A 23418-nucleotide genomic window follows, 5' to 3' on the forward strand; every position below is an offset into this window, starting at 1 on the left:
CATCAACCTCAGCCTGGTCCAGTCCACACAAGTGATCCACTTCCTGGACATACAGTGCTAATAAACAATGGTCACATAAACACCACCCTATACCGGAAACCTACTGACCGCTATTCCTACCTACATGCCTCCAGCTTTCACCCTGACCACACCACACAATCCATTGTCTACAGCCAAGCTCTGCGATACAACCGCATTTGCTCCAACCCCTCAGACAGAGACAAACACCTACAAGATCTCTATCAAGCATTCTTACAACTACAATACCCACCTGCGGAAGTGAAGAAACAGATTGATAGAGCCAGAAGAGTACCTAGAAGTCACCTACTACAGGACAGGCCTAACAAAGAAAATAACAGAAAGCCACTAGCCGTCACCTTCAGCCCCCAACTAAAACCCCTCTAACGTATTATTAAGGATCTACAACCTATCCTGGAGGATGACCCAATACTCTCACAAATCTTGGGAGACAGGCCAGTCTTTGCCTACAGACAGCCCCCCAACCTGAAGCAAATACTCACCAGCAACCACATACCACACAACAGAACCACTAACGCAGGAACCTATCCTTGCAACAAAGCCCGTTGCCAACTGTGCCCACATATCTATTCAGGGGACACCATCACAGGGCCTAATAACATCAGCCACACTATCAGAGGCTCGTTCACCTGCAAATCCACCAATGTGATATATGCCATCATGTGCCAGCAATGCCCCTCTGCCATGTACATTGGTCAAACTGGACAGTCTCTACGTAAAAGAATAAATGGACACAAATCAGATGTCAAGAATTATAACATTCATAAACTAGTCGGAGAACACTTCAATCTCTCTGGTCACGCGATTACAGACATGAAAGTTGCGATATTACAACAGAAAAACTTCAAATCCAGACTCCAGTGAGAGACTGCTGAATTGGATTTCATTTGCAAATTGGATACAATTAACTTAGGCTTGAATAGAGACTGGGAGTGGCTAAGTCATTATGCAAGGTAACCTATTTCCCCTTGTTTTTTCCTACCCCTCCCCCCCCCCACTCCTCAGACGTTCCTGTTAAACCCTGGATTTGTGCTGGAAACGGCCCACCTTGATTATCATACACATTGGAAGGAGAGTCATCACTTTAGATACGCTATTACCAACAGGAGAGTGTTTGTTGGGGGGGGGGGGGGGCGACAAAACCTGGATTTGTGCTGGAAATGGCCCACCTTGATTATCATACACATTGGAAGGAGAGTCATCACTTTAGATACGCTATTACCAACAGGAGAGTGTTTGTTGGGGAGAAAACCTGGATTTGTGCTGGAAATGGCCCACCTTGATTATCATACACATTGGAAGGAGAGGTTTCAGAGTAACAGCTGTGTTAGTCTGTATTCGCAAAAAGAAAAGGAGTACTTGTGGCACCTTAGAGACTGACCAGTTTGTTTGAGCACGAGCTTTCGTGGGCTACAGCTCACTTCATCGGATGAAGTGAGCTGTGGCTCACGAGGGCTTGTGCTCAGATGGATTGGTTGGTCTCTAAGGTGCCACAAGTACTCCTTTTCTTATTGTAAGGAGAATGATCACTTTACGTAAGCTATTACCAGCAGGAGAGTGGGGTGGGGGGAGAGAAAACCTTTTGTAATGATAATCACCCATTTTTTCATGGTTTGTGTGTATAAAAACGTCTTCTGTACTTTCCACAGTATGCATCTGATGAAGCGAGCTGTAGCTCACGAAAGCTCATGCTCAAATAAATTGGTTAGTCTCTAAGGTGCCACAAGTACTCCTTTTCTTTTTGCAAATACAGACTAACACGGCTGTTACTCTGAAACCTGTCATTTGGAGTTACAAACCGACTCACCTGTACGCATATTTTACCTGCTTTAACCGCTCTGTAACTCATCTGTCTGGGTGGCAAGACAGACTGGAGAGTCTAAGGGCACTATCTGTGACTCCATGGTAAGTGACTCCATGTTTAGTGATCCAGGAGTTCACATTTGTCACTGGCTTGGTGAAATCTAAATTATAGAACATACTACCAGTTTGGGGTGTCTGCCCTTGTTTTCTGACCATCTGCCCTGAGGTAGGCACTCACAGTTGTGAGTTACTCCAGACAGCATGACAGATACATCTAGATACACGTCCATAGTCTCTGAGCAGAGACAGAGGGCCCCACGGATCTATCTGCGAAGGAAACAGCCTAGGTGACTTCCTAAATTGCTTGGTTCTATCTAAGTAGAAGGCCAATGTGCTTCTAACATACACAGGAAGTACACAGGAGTCCTTTAGAGAACTACATGGCTTCATGAAAAATACTGGTAGATGAATGGATTGATTAAAGTGAAACTCCAAAAGAACATTAGGTAAGAATTTAGAGTGTGGAAGTAGAGATCTTGTCCTTTAAGGACACCATAAAGGGGGGGATCTGCCATCAAGGCTCCAATCTCCCCAAGCCTACACATCCTATCTGTGATGCTTAAACAAGGTCCGCAGATATAAAGCAGATATCTGCAGATTTGCAGGACTCTATATATAAAATTTGGATCCGCATCCAACCATGAGCTGCAAAAATGGTTCATGGATGCAAATATCCACAGGTATAAAGCAGATATCCACAGATTTCCAGGGCTCTACGGATCTGGAGACTGGTTTTCTGAGTTGTCCATGAGTCCCGAGTTGTGAGGACACTCAGGTGCACTACCCATCCCAACAATGATGCCTCTGTTGTTAAAGTCACTGATGGGGCTTGGCGACAGAAAGGAACAGCTGCACAGACGCAGAGTTGATCCTTCACCAGTCGAGGGAGTCCCTCCTCTTACAGAGAAACTTTCACCTGTCTGTCCAGGGTGCATCTGACTGGAGAACAAGTCGTTCTGAGCCAGCCCTGGGAGCAATGGAGGCATAGCCTTGCATGATCGGTCACAAAGGTGCAAGCTGCCACGTGTCCCAGGAGCTGAAGACAGTTCCTTATTGCGGTTCGAGGGCTTCCCTGAATTGCCCATATCAGACCTGACAAGGTTACAGATCTGTCTAAAGGAAGATAGGCTCTGGCCATCAATGAGTCCAGATATGTCCCTATAAAGTGCATCTCCTGTACAGGGATTAATGTGGACTATTTTCACCACCCTGAACTTCTGAGGCTTTACAAACTTGTTGAGAAGCCTTAGATCTGAGATCAGTTTCCACCCTTCATCCTTCTTTGGCAGAAGGAAAAACTCTGAGTCGAATCCCTTACCCTTGAGGGGAGGAGGAAGAGGAACCGACTCTATCGCTGCTAATCAAAGGAGAAAGAGTTCACTTCTCGTCTCAATAAAAGCTCATGAGGGGGTCCCTGAGAGGGACAGGGAAGGGAGGTGGAAGAGAGGGAGTGACGTAAAATGGATAGTATAGCCCAACGTTATGACCTTGTTGACCCACTTGTCTGTAGTGATCTGCCTCCAAGCATGGAGGAAATAGGCAAGGTGGTCTCTAAAGCAGAGGATGTGGGCCAATGGATGTAGATTTATCCAGAGGTGCAAGAGGATACAAACCCTCGATTGACCCATCAAAACTGTTGCTTCAAAGATGATTGGGTGGACATGGAGGGCGGTTGGGCGGTCCTCTCTCTCTGAAATCTGTCTCTCTTTCCGAGGGATTCGGTGGATCTGTTGAACCCAGAACACGGAGCAGGACGCAATCTCTGGGCAGTCTGTGACCTACTAAACCTTTTCTTATTTGTAGGTGTGTATGTGCCCAGGAACCATAAAGTAGCCTAGAGTCCTTCAGTGCGTGCAAGGACTCACCCGTGGTCTCCCAGAACAGTTTACGACTGTCAAAGGGGAGGTCCACCACATGGTTCTGCACTTCACTCAGAAACTAACCACCACCGAGGAGATGGACCTGGCAGCTGTCTCCACAGCATCTAAGGGTGCCTGAAGAGCAGTTCTGGCCACCCACTGGCCTTCTGAGATAATGGACTGGAATTGCTCTGTGTTCTCATGGAAGATGTTCAATAAAAGCAGGGAATCAGTTATGATTTGTACAGTTATATTTGGACATGACCACCTGAGAGTTGTGATCCTGAACTGCGAGGTTGCTGGTGAACAGGCCTTTCGCCCAAAGAGATCCAGGCTTTTTTGGTCCTCGTCATAAGGGGTAGACAGGCTACATCTACACTGGAAACGCCAGAGGTGCCGCTGTCGTGCTTCTGGTGAAGACGCTCTAAACCAACGGGAAAGAGCACTCCTGTCAGCTTAATTACTCCTCCTCCCATGAGAGGCAGTAGCTATGTTGGCAGAAGCACCTCTCCCATGGATGTACCACTGTCTACACCGGCGCTTAGGTTGGTATAACTTATGTCGCTCAGGGGTGTGGATTATTAACACCCCTGAGCGAAGTAAGTTATACCAACGTAAGTTCTAGTGTAAACAAGGTCTCAGAGGAGTGCTGCCTACCCTGCTCATTTACCACATCTGCCATCAGGGAGTCAGGAGGCAGGTGAGAGAACAAAAAGTCAGAATCCTTAGGGGGTACATAATACTTCTTATCCGCCATTTACACATGGGTGGAATAGGGACAGGTGTTTGCCACACTGCCTTAGCTGGATCCGGAGCACCTCACTGATGGGTAATGCCACTTTGAAGGGTGCTGCTGACTGCCAGATATCCAACAGTGTGCGCTGTAAATCCTTGACCTCTCTGAGTGGAATCTGAAAGGGGTCAGCTACCCTCTTTATGGAGCGTTGAAACTGCTGAAAATCACCTGTCATGGATGGCAGCCAGAGGCATAATAACCACCTCATCCAGAGAAGAGAATGAGATAGGTGTTTGAGGGGTGGTCTCCTTATACGCCCTGACCTCCCGCTCCTCAGTCATCTCCTCCTGAAGGGGGCTGGCCAGGAGGAGAGAGCTGTCTGACTCTACCCTCCCCCATGAGATGGTACCGTGTTCTGGCAAATGGTTGGGGTCCCAATATGGCCATTGAGGGGGCCCATGCAGGAGTGTGGGTGGCATGCAGGGTTGGTTCCATCACCCTTGATAACGAGCCTGATCTTCCCTAAGACTTCCAGAGAATGGGTTCCTGTAGCGATATGCTGTAGAACCCAGAACAGAAATAAAGGAGACTGACTGGAAGTCTCCTTCATCCTCCTCCTCCTTGTTCAACAGAGAAGCACCCGCGAAAAATGGTGGAGTCCTGCAATACCAGAGGATGGTAGTCCAGACACTCAGTACCCATGTGGAGTGGGGACTCCAATTCATCCATTATCCAGAGGTCCTTCGTCTATCTGAACTCCTGCGGTACTGAACAGGGGATTGGTTCAAATGCAGTAGTTGAGGCCATGGTTGCCAAAGCCAACAGTGCCATCTATGGTGGGCACACCAATGGCATCTGGCACCACTGCCTGCTCGGTGCCGAGGGCGCTGTATGTATGGGTCCCGATGGCTGGCCTGAACTCGACAGTGCCATTCCAGAGTGCCTATGCTTCCCATCCTTGCTGGTAGAAGGTACCGAGACCCTACTGGAGCCATGTCTCTCCTTCGTGCTCTGGGACTTGGCAGCCTCACATGTACCAGAGGAGTTGCCCTTCGACACAACAGTACCAAGTCGAGTGGTCAAGGCTTTGGAGACGGTAAATGTCTCTGGGGATCTGGTCTTTTTCAGAGCTGGCTCCTCAAGGTGAGAGTCTGCATTCCTCTTTTTGGAAGCCTTCCCTGAAGGCTCCAAATCCTTCTCTTTCCTAGGGGAAGCCAGCGCCGAGGTAGAAGGGTCACTGGATCTGTCCAGAGAAGACGTACAGGGATGGGGGTCTCCTGACCTGACTCACAAGCAGCTGAAAGGAGCATTCCCTCTGTAGCAGGCTGAGTTTAATCTTCCTGTGTTTCCTTGCCCTGGACCTGAGGGCAAGGAGAGGTTGCACTTCTGGGAGACGTGGGACTCCCCCAAGCAATGGAGACACTCAGCGTGGCCGTCACTCACAGGTAAGGCCTCTTGGCGGAAGAGGTAGCATTTGAAACCTGGCGAGCCACGAAACCACGAAAACAAGATTCCCAGAGGGGAAACAGACAACAAAACAATCCTTTCAATACTTATCTAACTTGCTAGCTATAAACCATAAAAACTATTGTACCCACTCCAGAAATATTAGAAAAGCCGAGGGATGCTTCAGGCAGACACGCGAGGGCCCACTCTCAGGCCGAGGCGGCTGAGAAGGAACTGAGGGTGGGTCACCTCTGCACTTCTCAGTGCCTAGCACAAGGAGGCGCGTGTCGGCTGAATGGACACTGCGAGCTGAAAATCTCTGGCTCAAAATCCTAAGATGCGGCTCTGCACCTGCAGCGGAGCGCCCAGGGGGACACCAGGCGAAGAAGAATCTCGGTTCTGACAATACACTGGGTCTCTGTCTTCACTCGAAAGAGAGCTACATGCGGTGTGATAAGCCAAGTGCTGGTCCTTAGCTGACTCTGGTGTGTGTGGTTCCTCTGGGGACAGCAGGCCTGGTGTGCTGGGGCCGGACGCTGCAGGGAATGCTTGGAGCACTCAGGGGTGCGGAGCGATCATCACGCCCGGTACCGAGCAGCAAGGCAGGTGGGTTCAGGGAGCCGATCCACAGCCACAGCCAACCAGATACCCCTACAGAAAGTCACAACCCCAGCCTTGCTGCACCCCAACCTCCCAGCACCCCAGCCACCCTGCAGCCCCAGCTCTGCCACCTAAACCACCTGCACTCCAACCCACCTGTACACCTGTGCTCTGCCAGTTCACTCCAACACCCCAACCACCCTGCACCCCACAGGCCTCCCAAGGCACCCAACCCGCCTATACCCCCAGCTCTGCCAGTATACCCCAACCTGCCTGCACCTAGCCTCCTGCACCCCCAGCTCGCCAAGTGCACCCCAAAGTCCCTGCACCCCAGCTCATCCAAATCACATTGCAACCAAACCTGCCTGCACCCCACAGCTCCGCCAGTAGAACCCGACTCTACTCCACACCCTCTGCATCTCCGTCTCTGCCACTGCACCCCAACCCCCTGTACTGCCTAGCTCTGACCCACCCCACGCCCCAAGCATCTTGCAGCCCTAGCTCTCCCCGGCACCCGAACTCCCCACACGCCAACCTGCCGGCACCCCCTAGCTCTGCCAGTGCACCCCTAATCCCTGCACCCTCAGCTCTGGAAATGCACCCCAACCCCCCTGCACCCCCACCCTCCTACATCCCCCACTCTGCCAGTGGACCCCAACCTGCCTGCACTCCACAGCTCTGCCAGTGCCTCCAACCCTGCACCTGAACCCCTCTGAAACCCACAGCTTTGCCAATTCACCCAAATCCCCTGCGGCCACAAAATCTTTGGGGGGAAATTAGCCATATGAACACTCCCTGGGAGGAGAGTGGTACTCAGGGGAAGAGGAGTGGGGGGACAGTGGGAGAGGGATTTGGGTCTGCATCAAGAGGAGGGGAGAAGTGGAGATGGGTAGTGAAGAGGGGAGGGAGATTGGGCAGTGGGAAAAGGGACGTGGACGTAAGTGGAAGCAGGCCTCAGGGGAAAGCAGGGACAGGGGCACCTTCAGCCCCACATACCCGTCTCCCTGTGTTTGCCTAGATCTGTCAGTCTCTTGCCCCTGTATGGTGGTCTAAGCCCCTCTCGCTGCCCTCCCATGTGTGTGCCAGGATCTGTAAGGCCCATGCTGGGCCCTTCTACAAGGAGTTGGATCATCCCCTTCCTACCCTCCTCATGTGAGCTGAATTCTGGGGGTGCTGGCCCTTCTGGGAGAGTCTGAGGCCCCCTCCGTGCCCCCCATGTGAGCCAGGATCTAGGGATGTCCTGCCCCTGTGGGTGGAGAGCTGAGAACAGGCAAACTTCATGCATATCACAGACTCTACAGCACTCAAATAGGGGGATGGGAGCCCACATCGAGGCAACATCTACGCTAGCGCTTTTGTCAGTCGGGGGAATGGGTGAAACCCGCACGCACACGCCTGACAGGAGGGTCACCAGCAGAAGTGCCAGTGTGGGCAGAGCTTTGGGCAGGAGCCACTCTCCCCCGACATAGTTGGCACCGCTCCTCGGGGGTGGTTTAACTATGCGGATGGGAGAGCTCTCTCCTGCCGGCATAGAGCGGCCACACAGGAGACCTTAGAGCCGCACAGCTGCAGCCCCACAGCTTTGCCACTGTCAGGCCTGTGCTTCAGACACTGTCTGAGTCAAATGAAGCAGTTCACATGTCTCAGAGCTGTCTCCAGGCTGTCCCATCCCCCTGTTCTCATTCAGCTGAGACCATCCCATTGAGATGAAGGGGCCACTTCACACCTCACAGAGCCACCTGTTCTGCAGAGGGGGGTCTAGAGATCAATGCTTCTAAGTGCTCTAAAATCCGCATGCTTGCACGGAGTTCCTTGAAATTCACTTTTCCTTGTGGGAGTGCAGGGTAGGGTGAGCGAACCACATTTGGATCCATTTTAGCCAGGGGTTACAGAGATACAAGCCCAGAAAAAGACAGTCACTTTTCAAAAAGTTTCTAGGTGAGTTTTTTTGGTGTGGAGCTAGAAATCAAACTATTACTGTGGTGCCAGGTCAAAATGGTCTGTCAGTCAACGTTTACCCCAGGCAGTGCCTGGCACCCACTACGTCTTCGGGGTCCCAAACTGTGACTGGCATTTAAGGACATGTTCTCTTTGCGTGCGCAGACATGCAGCCCAGGAAGATTACAATAAAGAAAAAAGTGTGAGGGTTTCTACGTAGCCACTTTGTTCTGGCCTGTGTAGCTTGAGGGAGACGCCATTGCCCCATGGACAGCCCACCACTGATGCGTCTAGTCCCACCTCTGCACACCTGTGCTGGTGCCTGCTCCCGGGCCTAGAGGGAAGGGGGCACAGGCCCCCCTTTTTCTTCCCTTTTTCCCTTTAACAGTGTAGGATGGAATCCCCTGGGGGAGTGTGACTGGGCTGTAAAAGGAGCTTTCAGCAACTGTGTGGTTGTCAGTGAAAAGGTGGGTGTGTGTTAATGGGGTAAACTGCAGCCCTGCTGGAAAAGGGCAGAGCTAAGGTTGCCTGGTGTTACTGTGGTGACAGAAAAACACCTGTTGGCGTACGCGGCGTCTACACTAGGGCTCTGTTGTCCAGATGTATCAGTAAAGTTGTGAAGCGCAGAGAAGGCCTTACGCTGGCTGCTGCAGACAAGGATTAGCCGTAATCTCTCAAAGCGCAGCTACTATGAGGAAAACTATTCTCTTTCCTAAGCCACCAACCGTTCTTTTGCCAAACCTCCAGCGTGGTTATGGACCGGTGAAAAGGTCACAGCACATACAGTTTTCTCAGCCTTCCTAACAGCCAACCTTTGTCCGATACCATAGAAAGCAGAATAGCTTCCATGTGTGTATTCTTCACAACATGACCCGTTTACTCAGCACCACCACTCCATGGGGGATCTCACAGCATTCTCTGCGCTCCACTATACACAACAGATCTTCAGCTCCTTGGTCTGATGTCCTTCAGGGCATACTGCAAAGCCTATGCATCTCCCCAGAGGGAAGGCTAGAGTCGGGTAGGTGAGCGGTGGGGAAAGGCTGGGATGGAGTTAGGCTTCACTGTGGACATTGGTCTAATTTGTAACTTATCAGCACACCTGTCCTTGCAGCTAGAGCTCTCCTACTCAACGCAGCTCTCACCCGTGCCCATGGAGGCCACCTAAGCAGCCCTCCCCCGCCCACCCTCCTTTCTGCCTCCCTCGCTCATGAACACCTCTATGCGCTATCTGGAAGGCTACAATTTAGTCAAGGGTATTTTTAGTAAAAGTCATGGGCAGGTCATGGGCAATAAACAAAAATTCACGGCCCCGTGACCTGTCCATGACTTATACTATAAATACCCCTAACTAAACCTTGGGGAGGAGGGGCCGCTGCTGGGGGGTGCCCAGGGGCCAGTGGCACCAGCTGCCAGAAGCTGCTGGAACAGCGGCTGCTCCAGTCGCCTTGGGGACCACTGCTTGGTGGCACCGGTGCCAGCTGCCCAGAGTAGAGGCCAGAGCGGCTGGCCCTGGGGTCAGCCACACTAGCTGCTGCAGAAGTCACAGAGATCATGGAAAATCATGGAATCCATGACTTCCGCAACCTCCATGACTGACACGGAGTCCTAGTTATCTGCAAAGACCCTCTGGCCTCTTTGCCGAGCCCTCTCCCTCACCTTGTTCCAGGCCCCCCTACCATTTCACCGTAACAATATGAGGGGGTGTTCACATGGTAAAAAGATCACCAAATCATCAGGACACGGATGCCCCTCGAGCAACCTCGAGACTTTCTCACTCATGTCTCCCCCTTTGCCCGTTTGTGACTGTTTCCTGTGCCATTGGTGATTTACATGTCACCACCTCGGGGTGGGGATTACACCTGTGTTTTTGTGAAACACCAACACACTGCTGGGTGCTCAGAAACTATGTCACAACAAACAGAGGATTCAATGAATTACTTAAGATGTCACCACTTTTGAGACGGGACCTTCACCGGGTCACCAGTGTATTATACACTTGTTGAGCCTCTCTCATCTTCCATGCCCAGTGGGGCAGCAGCTGCCTGTCTCTGTTTTGTACAGTGGCACGCATGGATGACAATCAGGAAATAACGACTAATATAAAAAGGGCACGCAGCAGAGTAAACCTACATGAACAGTAAACAACACAGCAAAATTAGTGGAAAGTAAACTCAAATTCTAAAATTCTTCCAGTTATAATTGAGGGTGGTTTTGTAACACTGGCTGCTGGATCAGATTCCTGCCCCAGTCTGACACACAATGCAGTTTAGTGGATCAGGTCTTTTCAAGGGAGGACAAAATAAATTCAGATTTTATTTTCACTGCCACCAAATAACCTTTATTTGAAGGTGTTTTAATTTACAGTTGCTCCCTGGATGATGAAGACAGTTGTGTTGGACTCTATTCCCCCCTCAGTCCCCTGATATACTACTACTCTTATTTTAAATAAAGCTGTCTGCACAAGGTGGCGGAGAAAACAGACAATTTTATTTAGAGTCTAATGCTAGTAATGGGCTAAATACAAATATAGAAAAATAGAAAAGGAAAACCAAATCAGGCTTGAAACAGAAGTTACTTGTAAAATCTTTACATACAGGAATTAAAACTCTAGTAGTATACTGAATTGTAAGTGATAAACACAACAAAACCATAGAGGTTCCTCTGCCCTTGTCTCTGCATTAGCACTGGCGATGCTATCCCTTGTCAAAGTTGTAGTTTGATGGATTATCCATTCCCAGGGACGGGCCCCTGAGCCTTTGACCTAAGCACTCGGCTGTCCACTCCACACACTAACCACATCAGAGTTCCATCCAGGCTACCGTAAAGCTCTGTTTTACTCTGAAAAGTGACTGTGTAAAATTGGCCTAGTGGAGGTTCCATGTTCATTGTGTCTCAATGACTCTCTATTAAATTTTCTTAGGTTAATGCTGCTTTCCTAAGGGCCAAAACTGTAAGATTCATAGACTCCAAGGCCAGAAGGGACAATTATGTGGACCTCCAGCAGAACAGAGGCAAGACAACTTTCCCAAAATAATTCCTAGACCAGATCTTCTAGAAAAAACATCCGGTCTTGATTTAAAATCGCCAGTGATGGAGAATCCACCATAACCCTTGGAAAATTGTTCCAATGGGTAATTACACTCATTGTTAAAAATTTGCCCCTTATTTCCAGTCTGAATTTGTCTAGCTTTAGCTTCCAGCCATTGGATCATGTTATCCCTTTCTCTGGTAGACTGAAGAACCCATTATTTAAAAAATACCTGTTCCCTATGTAGATACTTCTAGACTGTAAATAAGTTATCCCTTAACCTTCTCTTTGTTAAGATCAATAAATTGAGCTCCTTGAGTCTGTCACTATAAGGTATGTCTTCTGGTCATTCACTCATTCTTGTGACTCTGCTCTGAACCCTCTCCAATTTATCAACATCCTTCTTGAATTATGGACACCAGAACTGGACACAGTAGTAAAACAGTGGTCTTACCAGTTCCAAATACAAAAATAAAATAACCTCTCTACTCCAGTTGGAGACTCCCATTTATGCATCCCAGGATCGCATTAGCCCTTTTGGCCACAGTGTCGCACTGGGAGCTCATGTTCAGCTATTTATCCACCATGACCCCCAAACCCTTGTCAATCACTGCTTCCCAGGAGAGAGTCCCTCATATGTAAGAATGTTCTATGTTCTTTGTTCCTAGATACACGTTTCTAACCATATTAAAATGTCTATTGTTTGCCTGCACCCAGCTTACCCAGGGATCCAGAGCACTCTGTACCAGTGACCTGTACTCTTCATTATTTTCCACTCCCGCAACGTGTGTGTCATCTGCAAACTTCACTGATGATGATTGTTTTCTTCCAGGTCATTAATACAAATGTTAAATAGCATAGAGACAAGAACTGATCCTTGCAGGATGCTGCTAGAGACGCACCCATTCAATGATAATTCCCCATTTACAGTTACATTTTGAGACCTATCAGTTAGCCAGCTTTTAAGCCATTTAACGTGCACTACATGTTCGTTTTATATTTTTCTTCAATCAAAATGTCATGTGGTACCAAATCAAATGCCTTACAGCTTGCTCTTGGTCCTGAAAGTCAAGCCGGGTTCCTTCTGGTTCATGCATCACCAACAGAAATATGAGTCTGACGACAAAACTCTACCTCAGCTACACCTAAGCAACTCCACTGAATTTCCTCAGGTGTTGTAAAACTTTTCAGAACTATTGAATGATGGGAGCCCCTGAAGACCCCATGAGCTCGTGTACATTCCATCTCTCTGCAGATACCTCTCTCCTGCTTCCCAGACCACCTCACCTGAGCTGAAGCTTCCATCTACCCACGGTCTTCCGGATCTAATTCAGCCTGCGCCTCCCACGTGGTTCTCTCCTTCCTGCTCCTCACCTCATAGACAATATGAATGTCAACACAGCAACATTCATTCCAAAATAGCCTGTGGGTGAGGAACTCCACAAGCTTCCTAATTAACCCCTTGTAATAGTTAATTAGCTCCCACCCTAAAAAACAGGTGGGGCATTAGCCCTTGTTGAGACCAACAGAACAAAGCAAATGTGGTCGCTAGGCTCAACTGTGAGAGAGAAAATGAGCCAAAAACAAATTGTTCAAAGAGCAGAACCTGGTTTTCCTCCAGACTTTCTGGAAGCGACCTACACAGTGTAAGAGTAAGTTGTAACCTTTCAGGGAGAGCCTGGAGGTGAAAACCGGCTTATAAAGAGACAGACACTCACTTCTCCCTTCACTATGGAGACGCTAATCTCTCTCCAAAATATACTTCAGCTTTTAGACCAATATGTCAAATAAATCATCATGTAATCAAACCACCTCTCTCTACTCCGCACTTTATTGGGAGATATCTAAGAACACAACATCACACGTTGAGTGTAGTTAGGTGCCCTCAATGTTCCATTTAGACCACTCAATAACATGATGTTTTATATTTTTAACTTAAAGGATGACAGAATGCACACACACACACAGCCACACATGCACACACACACTCTTAGGTGTAAATCGAACTCCTTACCTTGTGAAGAGAACTCAGACTGGGAAGCAAAACGGCAAAGCTCTGATTCTGAATGCATCACATCATTGTTTGGCTTATCACATACATTCAAACTTTTCACAACTAAGTCTAAGTGATTCTCCCAGTCCTGGTCTGTCAGGTCTCCCTCAAGCCCCGGGGAAAGGGTGGGAGGCCTGTGCTCCAGGCACTCCTTTCCCTTTAGTGAAAAGTCACTAGAATTCAGGCCCCCAAAGGCGCCCCTGGAGCTCTCTTCTTCCCTAGATCTATGGACGTGCCGACTGGTTCTAGCACTGCTTTGGTTAAAACGCTGCCATCGCTTCTTGGGTGCTACATGGTTTACTACATCGTGAGACTCATCCCCCAGGGAGCTTTCGCTATTCAATTCCGAATCCAGCTCTAGGCCCTCACCATTTTCAGCAGAAGTGCAACTCTCAGTATTTTTATCAGGTTCAGGCCTCTTTCTGAAACGATCTAAATTATCATCAGATGAACACGCAGAGTCTTCATCAGTGGAGTGTTCCATTAACTCAAGAGACTCTTTCCTTGCAGTTTCTTCTATTTCATTACCAATAAGACTAGTAACCAAGCCCTGCATATCCCTGCGTGGGAGGGATGCTTTCTCCGCTATACTACTGGAGACCTGATTTAGAGGCTTGCTCAGCCCTTCTAGTTTTAAATCCTTTCTGATTGATGTTGCATTATCTACTAGCTTGGATGACTGCTTAGATTGTGAACAGTTGTGTCTTGAGATGCACTTTGTGCCATTCGTACCAGAAAGAGCAGTATCCGTGGGCTCCCTTTTGTTAGTACTCCTCCCACTTATCTTGGCTGTAGCGCTGCACGAAAGAGAGGATTCACTGGCACCAGGTTTCTGACATGTTGCTTCCAGAACGCAATCCCCATTTTTTTCTAATTTGTAAGTGGATCCTTTTGCAGCCAAAGCCTTCAAGCCAGTTGCAGAATTACTTCCAGAGGAACTGCTCATGCCAGCATTTCGATACGGGACCATGTTCTGAGCTGACATCAGCTGCTGCTCTTTTGTCTTACTATCATGCATATCTTTCAACATCATTAGCAAGGTGCTGAATTTGTAGTCTGGCTCAATGGGCAAACGACTCTGCCCAGAGGCAGAAGAGAAGAGTAAGGGTGCTGTGGTCTTAGGTGCCCCATAGTCACTAGCTTCATCACCAAGGGACCTATAGGATAGCTCCTTCAGCTCTGAGAGGACATGCTTCACCACGGCAGTCTCTATTTCAGCAGAATCCCTGGCTCTCTCATGCACATTATTTAATGGTTCCTGACTATCAACTTTCCCACTTTTGGCAGGAGGACCAGTGAAACCTTTGGCGTCAGAAGAGCAGCAATTCATGCCACATTGCTCTTCTAGGAGAGGGGGTTCTGTCACAGCAGCACTCTCCTTGTGTTTGCTTCTTATACTTTTGAGCCGGGGCACTTTGATGTTTTTCAGGTGGAGATTCAGTTGATTTGTAATCCCAATGTGGGAGCTTTCCCGGCAAACACTCTGGCGTGTAAGGTCCTTATCTGAAAGGGAAAGATGGTCATTTCTTATAGCTGAAGTACACTCTAGAGCAATAACAGGCATCTCAGTGTCTGAGGCTGCTCCTTGGAGCTCCCCATCCACAGATTCAGCATCACTTCTGCCACCTGGAGGTCTGTGATCTCTAGATGACCTTTTCCTGGCTCTTCTGTTGCTGTTTTGTGACAGATACATGGAACATTTACTGTTTCCCCTCATCCCTGTAGAGAATTCCTTCTCTTCTTTATCTGCAGAGTCACTGATCTCCAGGGCGCTGCAAGCTGCTTCAGAACTTTGGTCCCCGGTATCTAGATCACTAGTTCCATCATCTGAGAAGGAAGTCAGCGAATCGGACTCAGTTTGCTTTTTTTCAATAGCAGCGTCAGCTGTAGAATAGTGTACCTGTAATTTGGAACTGCAAAGAATGCCTACGGGGCTTTTCTGTTCCTCTGTAGAGCTGCTGGAAAGCAAATCCACTTTCAGCGTGTCCCGTAGGGAGTCACCATGAGGGGCCTGATACTCCTGTTTCAAGGTTGTCTTTTCAAAACGTCTTTCTCCAAAAGAAGAGAGCAAGTAGTTTTCCACGGCACCATTGGATGCTGTTAGGCTGTTTGCTATCCGGCAAAGTTCGTGTGATGCATGTTTATCTGGCAGGTCCCCAGCAATCATGTTTCTAACTATGTTCTCTGGTGCCTTTCCTCCAATTTCCTTCCTAGATGGTTCCAGTCTGGTGCGGCTCTTTTTTACTCTAGTCCTTTTCCTGCTGTCAGAGCTCTTTTTCACTTGTGATTTAGTGCATGACCTTCCCTTCTCCCTGGCTGAGTGTTTGGAGTCAAATGCCAATGATTTAAAACAGCCATTCAGCTGCCTGTCCGGTTCCATTACAGGGCCATTAGCGCAGGATTCCAACAGCACATCCTCACTGTTCAGCTTGCTGGGATTCTGACTACACTTTTGATCCTCAGTCCCCTTGAGAAGGAATTCTTCCGCATGTCCAACACTGACTTCCCATTTCGCCATAAACCTCTGAGGAACCTGAATGTTTGAGAAAACACAGAGAGGTTACCATCAAATAAACATTTAGCAGAACCATAAAGTGAAACAACACATAAGAGATCCAAGTGTATCTAGTGTATGCAAAATGCAGCAGCAGTCTCCAGACAGGAGTCCAGCACCTCATGGCTAACATGGCTCCCGGACAGCACATCCATGGAGCACAAATGCATAGGACTCCAACTGAACCCAACTGAAATTGCTGCAGAACTGCTTGGATCACAATACTAGTAAATTAGTGTCCTGTGTGCTTTCCTAGTGCTATTGAAGCTTCTGTAATAGCAGCCCTATGGGGTTCTGTAATGTGTGTCATACCAACACTCTCAAGCCTGAATCATGTCCGACATCCTTCTTCCAGTAAAAGAGGGAGGCGTGCAATTCCCCCGAACCTGTCACTACTGACAAAAGGGGTCCCTGACGGTACTGGCCTTCCTCAGGGACTGAATGCACTGGCCTCCCAGCATGCACCTAATGCAGCAACCTGGACAGCAGCTATCAGGAAGGAGAATCCGACACTGGCCCCCTGTGTGGCAGAGCAGAGCACCGACCACTGGGCCATCAGAGGGGCCTCAGCATGCATCTCTCTAAAACATGCCATAAAAAAAGCCCTGGTTTGCTCTGTCCTGACCCTTCTTGCTTCCATTTATTTCACACTACATTTCAACTTGTTCTCCCCACAGCATCCCCCTTCTCTGCCACCCCACGTACAAAGCCACCGCTTTCACGGGGATTTACCTCACACAAACCCAGACACACTCTGCTGTTGCTTCTGCTCAGAAGGCTCCCAGGATCCATACTGAGTTTTGTACCCTTCACACAGAAAGAGGTGCCCAGGGCACTGGATAGGCTTTTTAAAGAAGCCTGGCTTTCCATCAGGGTTTGTTGCTCTTAGCGACGACAAACTGTAGGTTTTCGTTACTACTCCTGAACCAAAATGAATCCCAGCTCAGGGGAGCCGTTTGATTTCCCACCACTTTTCTTTTAAAGGGTGATCTACAGAATCTCAGCTGACTAAAGAATGGCAAATAACCCAATGTCACAAGGCAGCCAGATCCTCTGCAGCTCTGCGGGAGACCCTGGCGGGCGGCCCCCTCGCAGATACAAACCCAGAATGTGTCTGGTTTACACAGGTGCAGCTATGCCAGCACTGCACCCCAGCAATTCCAAGAACTGGACTCAAGCCACAGACCTCCTGAGTCTTGGGTGCACGGAGCTAACAGACACTAGGCTGGGAACAAAGGCAGAGGACGGCAAACGCTGAATGAAGACGAGAGGAATATCCCCCACACAAAAGGAACCAGGAGAAAGGAAGGCATGTGTATAAGAGTAGTGAATCCTCTGGTGCTTTTCACTACAATCACCCAATCACTTACACTGAGACAATTAGGTCTGTCCCCTAACAAAGCAGCCACTACTGTCAGCAGTTAAACTATCAGTATAAGATACAACTGCTTCCCTCTTGCAACCATCCAGTGGCCCTCTGTATTCCTTCACTTTAATAATGCTGAACTGGTGAATTTCTTCAGTCATCTTTATGGCAGGAAGCTTGTATTATATTATATTGTACAAAGGCATGTCTGCTCCAGGGTTGTACCTTTGAAATAGAGGCTGCTTCATGAGCAGATGATATGCTAGACTATGTAACTCCCTCCCAAAGTCTGACTGGTGAGGCACTTCGTAGGTCAAATCAGGAGGAACTCTATGTGCTTATACAACTTATTACAGAAGCAGGGTTCAAAACACTATTATTGTTTTTCTGCAGTGGTCTAATACAGAATGGAAGCATGATCTGTTCCTGAGTCAGCCAGGAGAGGTCACTGGAGAGCAAAGTAAGTTACTTCCAAATGCACACTTTTAATCATCATAACTGATATTTCACATCCATAGAACTGTTTCAGAGTAGCAGCCGTGTTAGTCTGTATTCGCAAAAAGAACAGGAGGACTAGTGGCACCTTAGAAACTAACCAATTTATTTGAGCATAAGCTTTCGTGAGCTACAGCTCACTTCATCCGAAGAAGCTCACGAAAGCTCATGCTCAAATCAATTGGTTAGTCTCTAAGGTGCCACAAGTCCTCCTGTTCTTTCTTCATAGAACTGTACTGTTGAATAAAACAGATAGATAGTGAATATGTCAAACAGTGACAGGGTGACAACTTCTCCATCTCTCCGAATGCTCTCGACAGTAACTTACAAACTACAGACCATGCCCTTAAATAGGAGCACGTCTGGAAACTCCTTGTGGCTTAAAAACTCTGATCATCACAGGAATTCTGCAAATCAATTTACCAGCTGCGCCCTCACAATTATCACTGCACAAAACCATTTTTAGGGTGCATTTCCAGACATACAAGTACAATTCGGCTGTGCAAACGCAAGCTACTTTTTAACCTCAGAAAAGAGTGAGCAAAGCAAGCTACCAAGAACAGAAGCTTTACCTTGTGCTTGTAGCCTTTTTCTTTTTGCTTCCCTCTTCTCCGAAGGACAGGTAGCTCTTCAAACTGATATCTGCCTTCAAAAAGTACAATAGCTTTTCCTGCAACCCAGGCTTTCTCAGAAGGATCTCCTAAGGCATCTACGTAGTACTCTCGATATGGTCTCCGATTGGAAACTATTTAAAGAAATTAAACAGGATTATTGTCTTGCTTAAAACAGCATACTAGTGTGGGAAAAGAAGCACAGAAAGTTTATTAATAGATTCTCCACACATTCTCCTAATAACATCTTCCCAAAATCCTAAACAAATGCCAGCTAGGGGAACTCCCAGTCAGAGAGTTGGTGGGTATGCTTTTGTCTTTAGTTTTCCTTGCTTTTAGTCTGTATGTTGCATCTTGGAGAGGAGTTTGCTGTTAAAAAGTTGATAGACAGTTTGCTTCCTCACTGGAGCAAAGACCTGGAGTTTGGTGAAAACAACCCAACCATCTCCCTCTGGACAGGAAATTAATATAAAGTGCAACAAACTTAATTTTAATCCTCTTAACGATCACACTGTCCAGTCCTCTAGATCAGCAGTTCTCAAACTTTAGCAACCCAAGGACCCCCATTTTGATTTAAAATTTTTCATGGACCCTCAAGCCCCCGCTCAGCCGCAGGCCACACTAGGGTAGCCAACTTTCTAATTGCGCAAAACCAAACACCCTTGCCCCCCCTTTCCTAAAGGCCCCACTCCTTCTCTGAGGCCCCACCCCCACTCACTCCAGCCCCCCTCCTCCACCCTCACTCACTTTTCACTGGGATGGGGCAGGTGCAGGAAGGGGTGAGGGCTCCAGCTGGGGGTGTGGGCTCTGGGGTGGAGCTTGGGGTGCAGGAGGGAGCTCCAGGCTGGGGCCAAGGGCTTTGAAGTGCAGAAGCAGGCTCAGGGCTGGTGCAGGGGGCTGAGATGTGGAAGAGGGTTCTGGCTACAGCTGGGGGCGCAGGCTCTGGGGTGGGGCCTGGGATGAAGGGCTCTGGGTGCAGGTGGGGGGCTCCCGGCTGGGGTGAGGGATTTGGAGTGTGGGAAGGGGCTCGGGGCTCCACCCTATTCCCAGAAGCGGCAGCCATGTCCAGCTCCATGGTGCATGGAGCGGCCAGGGAGGCCCCGCACGCTGCCCTCGCGTCCCCAGGCACCACCCCTGCAGCTCCCATTGGCCACTGTTCCCCAAAGTGCAGGAGGTGCTGGGAGGGAGGGGGAGGAGTTGTTCAGCATGATCTGCGCACCCCAGTTTGAGAAACGCTGCTCTAGATGGTTGTGAAAACTGCGGGTAGGTGGGATGGAGATACACAGAAACTAGATACTTTGGATTCATTCACACATTTCCTCCATCTCCCGAACCCCCAGAGAGAAGAGCCCTGCTGTCTCTGTGCTGGAATCTGGGAGAGAAAACCCCCAAACATCATCCTAGGCCTTAATTTCCAGCTTGTTCAGCAGATCATTGCCTGATACTGAACATCTATCCTGGACTCAGAACGGTGGCGACGACAGGTGTAGGAATCTAAGGAGCAGAACAACAAGGTGTTCCAGCTAGTCCTTACTCTGAGTGTGCATGCAATCTCTGAGATGTTGCGCAGTTGTACTGGATACCTGCATGCTCAGGGGGCACTGGGAGCCCCAGGCAAAGGCAGGACTCCACCACAAGCACGGATCTGGAAACTTGTGACTGCTTAAAAGGTGTTTTCTTGATAAGGGCATTCAGTGAGCTCAGCAGGGTGAAGGAATGAGAGGAATTGTAACGTTGGGCTACATGGCATGCTGAAAGGGAATCCTGTGTGCTTGTGAAAGGTGTTGGACTGAGGGCAATAGAACAAATGTTACAGGCCTCTTCCCCACACTGTCCCACCAGCACATCTCCACCCTGTTTCGCAGGGACCGCCACTACCGGTGACAGGGCAGTTCAGTCTCCATGGGCAATTCAGTCCTTGGCTTCTCTGCTGAGACTGCCAAGAGCAGTGCCACTCCCCACGGTGTTCTAGAGATAAGGGCATCGAGGATTAGACTGAGACCACCCACTCACTTACCAGATAGGACACAGTACAGCACTCAGAATATGGTACAGCATAAAGACTTTTGGCAAATACTGACCTGACCTAGTGTCAGGCCAAAGAGAGGCAAAAGATTGCAACATATCCTATTCCCAATCCCTGAACCAGCCAGTCTCACTGAGGAGAGGAAAACCGCTTTAAACAAATCACTACGTCACAGACGAGACAAGCCCAGAGGTAAGTGATGGGTTTGAACCAACCTGCCTGGCTTTGAACAACCCAGTGTTTGTTTCCATAACAAGAGCAGGGAGTAACAGCCAGGTGGGAGAACTTGTACGTGTCAGAAGTAGGTGGACAATGCTGGAAATTCCATTTGCCCAATAGCATCAAAGACCTAAGGTTTAATTGGTGCCTAAAGTCGTTTAATTAGGGAAGGAGACAGAGCACAATGGGGCGGGGAGGGAAGGAACCAGGGAAAGAAAGATTTCTTCCACACCTGTTCTGATCTGAGCAGGAGCAGAATGTGCGGGGAGGGCTGTGGTCTGAGATTATCTAGGACAAGCACATAACCAGCATATTACCTCCATTCCAAATTCGCATTTTAGAACATTTGCACACAGCTGTAAGCTGACTGGGAAACAACCATTCCCACTAGATGCAGCCAATAATGGAAAATGCCCATTACACGCTCTCAGGAGGTGTCACAGTAGCCAGAGTATGACATTTAAAAAAGAACGTAACGGTCACACCGGGTCAGCCCAATGGTCCACCCAGCTCAGTGTCCTGTCTGCCAACAGCAGCCAGTGCCAGACACCCAGAGGGAATGAACAGAACAGGCAATCACAGAGTGATCCATCCCCGCCATCCACTCCCAGCATCAGGCAGAGTCTTAGGGATACCCTGACCATCCTGGCTAATAGCGATTGATAAATCTATCCTGCAGGAATTTATCGAAATCTTTTTTGAGCCCATTTATGCTTTTGGCCTTCACAACATCCCCTGGCCATGAGTTCTTCACACAACGCACAGTCAGCCTGTGGAAGTGTTTCCTTCCGTTTCCCTCAAACCTGTTACCTATTCACTTCATTGGGTGACCCCAGGGTCTTGTGTTATCGGAAGGGGCAAATGACACTTTCTTTAAGTCATTCATGATTTATAGACCGCTCTCATCTCCCCCCGAGTCGTCTCTTTTCTAAGTTGAACAGGCCCAGTCTGTTTAATCTCTCCTCATGTGGAAGCTGTTCCATCTCCCTCATCATTTTTGTTGCCCTTCTCTATATTATTTCCAATTCTACAATATATTTTTGAGATGGGGCAAAGAGAACTCGCACAGTATTCAAGGTGTGAGTGTACCATGGATTTACGAAGTGGCGTTATTATATTTACTGTCTTCTTATCTCTTTCCTAATGGTTCCTAACATTCTCTAGCTGTTTTGACTGCTGCTGCACATTGAGTGAGTGTTTTCAGAGAACTATCCACAAGGACTTCAAGATCTCTTTCTTCGACCCATGTATAGTTGGGATGCATTCCAATGTGCATTACTTTCATAGAATCATAGGACTGGAAGGGACCTCAAGAGGTCATCAAGTCCAGTCCCCTGCACTCATGGCAGGATTTCTGTATTTATCAACACTGAATTTCATCTGCCATTTCATTGCCCAATCACCCAGTTTTGTGAGATCCCTTTGTAACACTTCCCAGTCAGCTTTGGACTTAACTATCTTCAGTAACTTTGTATCATCTGCAAACTCTTCCATGTCACTGTTCATCCCATGTTTCAGATGATTTATTAATATGCTGAACAGTACAGATCCCTAGGGAACCTATACTGTTCAACATATTCAAAAATTTATGGATAATAGGTTCCACAATGGCTATGAGCCAGGATAATAAGGGATGAAACCCCATGTTCCAGGTGTCCCCATTCTGAAAACTGACCATTTATTTCTACCCTTTGTTTCCTGTCTTTTAACCAGTTACTGATCCACGAGAGGACCTTCCCTCTTATCCCATGACTGATTATTTTGATAAGAGTCCTTTGTGAGGGACCTTGTCAAAGGCTTTTGGAAAGTCCAGGTACACTATATCCACTGGACTCCCCTTGTCAACGTGTTTGTTGACCCCCCCAAAGAATTCTAATAGATTGGTGAGGCATGATTTCCCTTTACAAAAGCCCTGTTGACTCTTTCCCAACATACTGTATTCATCTGTATGTTACTAAAGTTAAGCTTACTGGCCTGTAATTGACAGGATTGCCTCTGTAGCCTTTTTAAAATATTGGTGTCATGTTATATCCTCCAGTGACCCAATAGAGATGCTGATTTAAATGACAGGTTACATACCACAGTTAGTAGTTCTGCAATTTCATATTTGAATTTCTTTAGAATACTTGAGTGATACCATGTGGTCCTGGGGACTTATTACTGTCTAATTTATCAATTTGTTCCAAACCCTCCTCTACTGATACCTCAATCTGGGACAGCTCCTTAGATCTGTCACCTAAAAAGAATGGCTCAGCTGTGGGAATCTCCCCCACATCCTTTGCTGCAAAGACAGAGCCAAAGAATTCATTTAGCTTCTCCGCAATGGCCTTGGGTCTTCACAGAGAGCCCTTTCGGCGCTTTGTCCAGTGGCCCCACTGACGTTTTTCGGTTTCTGAAGGACTTAAATAAATTTTGCTGTTAGTTTTTGAGTCATTCGCTCGTTGCTCTTCAAATTCAGTTTTGGCCTGACCAATTATATTTTTACATTGACTCGCCAGAGTTCATGCTGCTTTCCATTTTCCTCAGCAGGGCCTGGCTTCCCATTTTAAAACGGCGCCTTTTTTCCCTCTAACCCCCTCTTT

General features: G+C 48.2%; 1 protein-coding gene across 3 annotated transcripts in view; it reads right to left on the bottom strand.

The window, feature by feature from the left end:
• Positions 1-23418, bottom strand: part of NSD1 (nuclear receptor binding SET domain protein 1) — a 105035-nt gene that overhangs the window by 76130 nt on the left and 5487 nt on the right. Inside the window, exons 2-3 of one of the 3 annotated variants that reach the window (XM_084635857.1) lie at positions 18553-18725; positions 14298-16098 (exon numbers count right to left, since the gene is read on the bottom strand). In XM_084635857.1, the coding sequence (XP_084491983.1) occupies positions 14298-16098; positions 18553-18725 (1974 nt within the window). Of the gene's footprint in view, positions 1-13526; positions 16099-18552; positions 18726-23418 lie in introns of all 3 variants that reach the window. The other 2 variants (XM_084635856.1, XM_084635855.1) reach the window with 2 other exon arrangements.

The sequence above is a fragment of the Lepidochelys olivacea genome, assembly GCF_965140295.1.
Source record: "Lepidochelys olivacea isolate rLepOli2 genome assembly, chromosome: 8".
Classification (NCBI taxonomy): domain Eukaryota; kingdom Metazoa; phylum Chordata; order Testudines; family Cheloniidae; genus Lepidochelys; species Lepidochelys olivacea.